Raw genomic sequence first — 7,500 nt, 5'->3', positions numbered from 1 at the left:
CTGTGTGTGTTGTGACGGCTAGTCCAGTGGACTCTTGTCACTGAATATTTCATGCCTGTTCTTATGACTGAGCTCTTAACAGAATTCATTACACAACAATCCACTGTTTCACACACACACCAAACATACACTACATGACCAAAAGTAAATTTGACATACTGACTTAGATGACAGTGCCACGTTGAATGCGACTGAGCTCTTCAGTAAGGCAATTCTACTAGTAAATGTTTGTCTATGGAGATTGCATGGCGGTGAGCTCGATTTTCTACCCCTGTCAGCAACGGGTGTGGCTGAAATAGCCAAATCCCCTCAATTGAAAGGGTGTCTACATACTTTGTATATTTCGTGTAGCTGTGTAACCACTACATCGCAACCTCAGTCTGGAGTGGACGGAGGGCCTCCAATCATGTTTTATTACACCTACAAAATATCAGAATCAAACTTTACATTAGCAAAACAAGACAATCAATTAATATTGACAAAAGAGAGGGAGATACCCAGAGAATTGTGCTCCCATCCTGACTGTCCCCAGCATTTCTGACCGTAGATGATCTTAGCTAGCGTAACCAAACCTCTGTGGTTGAGATTTCACCCAGTCTCCCTGGTAATGCAACACCACTGTAACAGAGCCAGTCTGTAATTCAGCCTCACTCTCCCTCTCTCCTGTACTCTCTCCGTTTCTCTTTTTCAATCAAGGGTTCCAATCACCATCCTCCTGCTCTGTATTTCAGCCCCATCTTATATCGTCCTACAGCTCAACTGTTCCCCCTGCTGGGATATCCATGCAAAAGCACCCATTCCACTTTGGTATTCATTTTCTATAGCGAGACTCACTTTGTGTGACAGAATGTACTTGTAAAATGAGCCATATATAAGTATCATTCTATTGATAGGTGTTCAGTGTGATCTGAAGAGATTATCCATTCTGCGTTCTGCTAATGGCATTACCAAACGTTCTCCTCTAGATAGTGTGTGTGTGTGTGTGCGCGCGCGTGTGCGTTTGTGTGTAATTGCCTATCTGTATAAAGCTGTTGCAAATACAGAGGCCCATAACCACAGCTCAAATTGAACACACACACCTCCCAAGAGTGATGGCTGGAAGTGTGATGAGGGGAGAGACACTGCCATAACATTCAGCTTCATTTACCAAGAGGAAATCAATGAGCAACATATACAGTTGAAGTCGGAAGTTTACATACACCTTAGCCAAATACATTTAAACTCAGTTACACAATTCCTGACATTTAATCCTAGTACAAATTCCCTGTCTTAAGTCAGTTAGGATCACCACTTTATTTTAAGAATGTGAAATGTCAGAATAATAGTAGAGAGAATTATTTAGTTCAGCATTTCTGTCTTTCTTTCAACACATTTCCAGTGGGTCAGACGTTTACATTACAATCAATTAGTATTTGGTAGCATTGCCTTTAAATTGTTTAACTTGGATCAAATAGTTCAGGTAGCCTTCCACAAGATTCTCACAATAAGTTGAGCGAATTTTGGCCCAATCCTCCTGACAAAGCTGGTGTAACTGATTCAGGTTTGTAGGATCCTTGCTCGCACACGCTTCTTCAGTTCTGCCAACACATTTAGTATAGGATTGAGGTCAGGGCTTTGTGATGGCCACTTCAATACCCTGACTCTGTTGCCATTTTGCCACAACTTTGGAAGTATGCTTGGGGTCATTGTCCATTTGGAAGACATTTGTGACCAATCTTTAACTTTGACATGTTGCTTCAATACATCCTTGTGATGTCATCTATTTTGTTAAGTGCACCAGACCCTCCTGCAGACCCTCCCCCACAACATGATGCTGCCACCCCTGTGCTTCACAGTTGGGATGGTGTTCTTCTGCTTGCAAGCCTCCCCCTTTTTCCTCCAAACATAACGATGGTCATTATGGCCAAACAGTTCTATTTTTGTTTCATCAGACCAGAGGACATTTCTCCAAAAAGTACGATCTTTGTCCCCATGTGCAGTTGCAAACAATAGTCTGGCTCTTTTACAGCGGTTTTGGAGAGGTCGCTTCTCCCTTGCTGAGCAGCCTTTCAAGTTATGTCGCTATAGGACTCGTTTTTACTGTGGATATAGACACTTTTGTACCGGTTTCCTCCAGCATCTTCACAAGGTCCTTTGCTTTTGTTCTGGGATTGATTTGCACTTTTCACACCAAAGTATGTTAAATCTCTAGGAGACAGAACATGTCTCCTTCCTGAGCGGTATGACCGCTGCGTGGACCCATGGTGTTTATACTTGCGTACTATTGTTTGTTTAGATGAACGTGGTACCTTCAGGCATTTGGAAAATGCTCCCTACGATGAACCAGACTTGTGGAGGTGTACAATTTTTTTCTGAGGTCTTGGCTGATTTCTTGTGATTTTCCCATGATATCAAGCACAGAGGCACTGAGTTTGAAGTGAAGGTAGGCCTTGAAATGCATCCACAGGTACACCTCCAGTTGACTCAAATAATGTTAATTAGCCTGTCAGAAGCTTCTAAAGCCATGACATCATTTTCTGGAATTTTCCAAGCTGTTTAAAGGCACAGTCAACTTAGTGTAGGTACACTTCTGACCCACTGGAATTGTGATACAGTGAATTATATGTGAAATAATCTGTCAATAAACAATTGTTGGAAAAATTACATGAAAAAAGTAGATGTCCTAACCGACTTGCCAACTATAGTTTGTGGAGTGGTTGAAAAACAAGTTTTAATGACTCCAACCTAAGTGTAAGTAAACTTCCAACTTGTATACTGTATACATCACATTCAGACCCTTAAATCAGTACTTTGCTGAAGCACCTTTGGCAGTGATTACAACCTTGAGTCTTCTTTTGGGTGAGACGCTACAAGCTTGGAACACCTGTATTTGGGGACCTGTATTTGGGGAGTTTCTCCCATTCTTCTCTGCAGATTCTCTCAAGCTCTGTCAGGTTGGATGGGGAGCGTCGCTGCACAGCTGTTTTCAGGTCTCCAGAGATGTTAGATTGGTTCAAGTCCGGGCTCTTGCTCGGCCACTGAAGGACTTTCAGAGACTTGTCCCGAAGCCACTTCTGCGTTGTCTTGGCTGTGTGCCTAGGGTCGTCGTCCTGTTGGAAGGTGAATCTTCGCCCCCGTCTGAGGTCCTGAGCGCTCTGGAGCGTTTTTTTGATGAAGGATCTCTGTACTTCGCTCTGCTCATCTTTGCCTCGATCCTGACTCATCTCCCAGTCCCTGCTGCTGAAAAACTTCCTCACAGCATGATGCTACCACTACCATGCTTTACCGTAGGGATAGTGCAAAGTTTCCTCCAGGCATGACTCTTGGCATTCAGGCCAAAGAATTTAATGTCGGTTTTATCAGACCAGAGAATCTTGTTTATCATGGTTTGAGAGTCCGTTCAGTGCCTTTTGACAAACTCCAAGCGGGCTGTCATGTGCCTTTAATTCGGCCCATCAGGAATGAGTGGATTCCATCTGGCCACTACCATAAAGGCCTGATTCGTGGAGTGCTGCTGAGTTTATTGTCCTTCTGGAACGTTCTCCCATTTCCACAGAGGAACTCTGGAGCACTGTCAGAGTTACCATCGGGTTCTTGGTCACCTCCCTGACTAAGACCATTCTCTCCCGATGTCTGAGTTTGACCGGGAGGTCAGTTCTAGGAAGAGTCTAGGTGGTTCCAAACTCCTTCCATATAAGATTGATGGAGGCCACTGTGTTCTTGGGGACTTTCAATGCTGCAGACATCTTTTGGTACCCTTCCCCAGATTTGTGCCTCACACAATCCTGTCTCGGATCTCTAAAGACAATTCCTTCAACCTCATGGGCAACCCAGAGAGCTGATAAAACTGAGGAGTATTTCGGTCTGTAATAAAGCCCTTTTGTGTAGAAAAATAATTCTGATTGGCAGGGCCTGGCTCCCCAGTGTGTGGGCCTGGCTTCCAAGTGGGTGGGCCTATTCCCTCCCAGGCCCACCCATGGCTGCTCCCTTGCCCAGTCATGTGAAATCCATAGATTAGGGCCGAATTAATATATTTCAATTGACTGATTTCCTTATATGAACTGCATCTCTGTAAAATCGTTGAATGTTGCATTAGTATTTTTGTTCTATATAAAGTATTTACATTTTTGCAGACCCACGGCAGTACCTCCGGTTGACTACCCCTGCTGCATTTAGACTGGTGTCGAGCCTGGTGTCCCAGTACAAATCGTGTCCCTGTACACTGTGGAGATGTTCCTTTCAGTCACACATTCATAATCACTATTACCAACATCAACAGTAAATGAAATTATGTGGCTTACACAACCTCACATGCAAACACACACACACACACACACACACACACACACACACACACACACACACACACACCACACACACACGCGCACACACACATTCATAATCACTATTACCAACATCAACAGTAAATGGAATGATGTGGCTTACACAACCTCACATGCAAACACACCACACACACACACACACACACACACACACACACACACACATTCATATTCACTATTATCAACATCAACAGTAAATGGGATGATGTGGCTTACACAACCTCACATGCAAACACACCACACACACACTGTACAAACACTAAAATTCTCCCTCCAAATCCCTCCAATACAAACATAAATAAACTGGAGTGTAACAATATAACTACACGGTATCTGGGAAAGTTGACTTGATGTGAGGCTTGTTTCACAGCAACAAAGTACAGTGTGACAGAGACACAGACACCTGGTCAGAGAATACAGTTACAGTCCATCTGGAGTGGTCAGTACTCACTGCGACACTTGGCACAGCGGCTCCTGTCGTACTCCAAAAGTTCCAGAGAGCGTGAGCGTTCTCTGACCGAGCGCCTCCAACCCCCCTCCTCCCTCAGGCGAGCTGCCTCTTCTTTAGCATACGCCCCCAACTCCTGTGTGTAGCGACCATACATCTGGAAGAACACACAGAAAGGGTTAAGGGAGAGCAGTACCAACTCCTGTGTGTAGCGACCATACATCTGGAAGAACACACAGAAAGGGTTAAGGGAGAGCAGTACCAACTCCTGTGTGTAGCGACCATACATCTGGAAGAACACACAGAAAGGTTTAAGGGAGAGCAGTAGGTAACACACAGGCGGCTGGTGACACCTTAATTGGGGAGGACAGCTCATAGTAATGGCTGAAACGGAAGCGAACACATCAAATACATGGTTTCCATGTGGTTGATACCATTCCATTCACTCTATTCCAACCATTATTATGAACCGTCCTCCCCTCAGCAGCCTCCTGTGTGACACAAACATATACAAAACATGCCATGTACTTAGAGCAAGGACTGGTTCTCACACTAGACAACCCTACCTACTACAACACTAGTTTACTTACACATACTGTAGAGGACATTTCTAGACATCTTGTTGAATGAATGGGTCCCAATGGCACATTGCAATGACAGTCTAAGTATGGTCTATGTAGATGGTCCATGTATAGTACTGTATCAGCCAGAACAACTGACCATATCTACAGTGTATAGGACTGTATCGGCCAGAACAACTGACCCCATCTACAGTGTATAGGACTGTATCAGCCAGAACAACTGACCATATCTACAGTGTATAGGACTGTATCGGCCAGAACAACTGACCCCATCTACAGTGTATAGGACTGTATCAGCCAGAACAACTGACCCTATCTACAGTGTATAGGACTGTATCAGCCAGAACAACTGACCCTATCTACAGTGTATAGGACTGTATCAGCCAGAACAACTGACCCTATCTACAGTGTATAGGACTGTATCAGCCAGAACAACTGACCCTATCTACAGTGTATAGGACTGTATCAGCCAGAACAACTGACCCTATCTACAGTGTATAGGACTGTATCAGCCAGAACAACTGACCCTATCTACAGTGTATAGGACTGTATCAGCCAGAACAACTGACCCTATCTACAGTGTATAGGACTGTATCAGCCAGAACAACTGACCCTATCTACAGTGTATAGGACTGTATCAGCCAGAACAACTGACCCTATCTACAGTGTATAGGACTGTATCAGCCAGAACAACTGACCCTATCTACAGTGTATAGGACTGTATCAGCCAGAACAACTGACCCTATCTACAGTGTATAGGACTGTATCAGCCAGAACAACTGACCCTATCTACAGTGTATAGGACTGTATCAGCCAGAACAACTGACCCTATCTACAGTGTATAGGACTGTATCAGCCAGAACAACTGACCCTATCTACAGTGTATAGGACTGTATCAGCCAGAACAACTGACCCTATCTACAGTGTATAGGACTGTATCAGCCAGAACAACTGACCCTATCTAATAATAATAATAATAATAATAATAATAATAATAAATGCCATTTAGCAGATGCTTTTATCCAAAGCGACTTACAGTCTACATGTATAGGACTGTATCAGCCAGAACAACTGGCCTAAGGACAGATCGTAATGTATACTTTTAATCTGGAAGAACTCCCAATTGTTTTTAAATCATTGATGGAGGATTTTGAGGCTAATTCCCTGACCTGTCAATGTTTTAAATTTGCTGTTATATGATCTTGTTATACTCTTGTGAATGCTGATTTTTTTTTTTTGATTACGTGTAGTTTTTCATGTTGTCGGTCTGTAATTGTATAATGACATGGTGCCACCTATCGTGGCCAGGACACTCTTGAAAAAGAGATTTCAAATCTCAACGAGCCCTTCCTGGTAAAATAAAAATTAAATACATAATTTACAAACACAGTATTTGTTTGTCCGCCAGATCAGAGGCAGTAGGGATGACTATGTGTTGTATTGATACGTGCCATTATTCTATCCTGCTTGAACATTCTAAATGTAATGAGTACTTTTTGGTGTCAGGGAAAATGTATGGAGAAAAAGTACATTCTTTTCTTTAGGAATATAGTGGAGTAAGTTCTCAAAAGTAAAAACAGTAACCAAAAAAACGACTTAAGTAGTACCTAAAAGTATTTTTACTCAAGTACCCCACACACACACACACACACACACACACACACACACACACACACACACCAGGTCAGCAGGAAGTAGCATCTCCTGCAGACAGGAAACAGCTAGCGTCCAGACCTTAGTAGAAAACACAAAGGACTGTAACCTGACTGACGTGAATGACGGAGTAGTGTGAAGTTGCCCCTAGATGCTTCTTTGGTCAGTTTTGGTAAGGGTCAATTTTGGTAAAGGTAAGGACTGGGGGCGGGAAACTGATCCTAGATCTGTACCTGTTGGAAACTTCAACCCACCCCCAGCGAGACTGACTGACCAGTCACATCACAGATACCACTCAGCAGTCCACAATGCTGGAATCAGCATGTATCACAAGGCATTTATGCAGCATACACACATTTCCTGATTTACACAGACACTTAGTACCAGTTCACCAGTCTAATATGCACACATACAGTTGAAGTCAGAAGTTTACATACACTTAGATTGGAGTCATTAACTTCTTATGGCTGGGGGGCAGTATTGAGTAGCTTGGATG

At 43.4% G+C, this 7,500-nt stretch overlaps 1 protein-coding gene across 2 annotated transcripts in view; it reads right to left on the bottom strand.

Annotated features, from left to right (window-relative positions):
• Positions 1–7,500, bottom strand: part of LOC124005065 (chloride channel protein 2-like) — a 168,358-nt gene that overhangs the window by 136,414 nt on the left and 24,444 nt on the right. For both annotated transcript variants that reach the window (XM_046313973.1, XM_046313974.1), the window contains exon 2: positions 4,774–4,927. In XM_046313973.1, the coding sequence (XP_046169929.1) occupies positions 4,774–4,927 (154 nt within the window). The remainder of the gene's footprint in view (positions 1–4,773; positions 4,928–7,500) is intronic.

This window comes from Oncorhynchus gorbuscha, linkage group LG19 (assembly GCF_021184085.1).
Source record: "Oncorhynchus gorbuscha isolate QuinsamMale2020 ecotype Even-year linkage group LG19, OgorEven_v1.0, whole genome shotgun sequence".
NCBI classification, from domain to species: Eukaryota; Metazoa; Chordata; class Actinopteri; order Salmoniformes; family Salmonidae; genus Oncorhynchus; species Oncorhynchus gorbuscha.
Note: the sequence above shows the minus strand (reverse complement) of the source record. Positions and strands in the feature narration are given on the sequence as shown.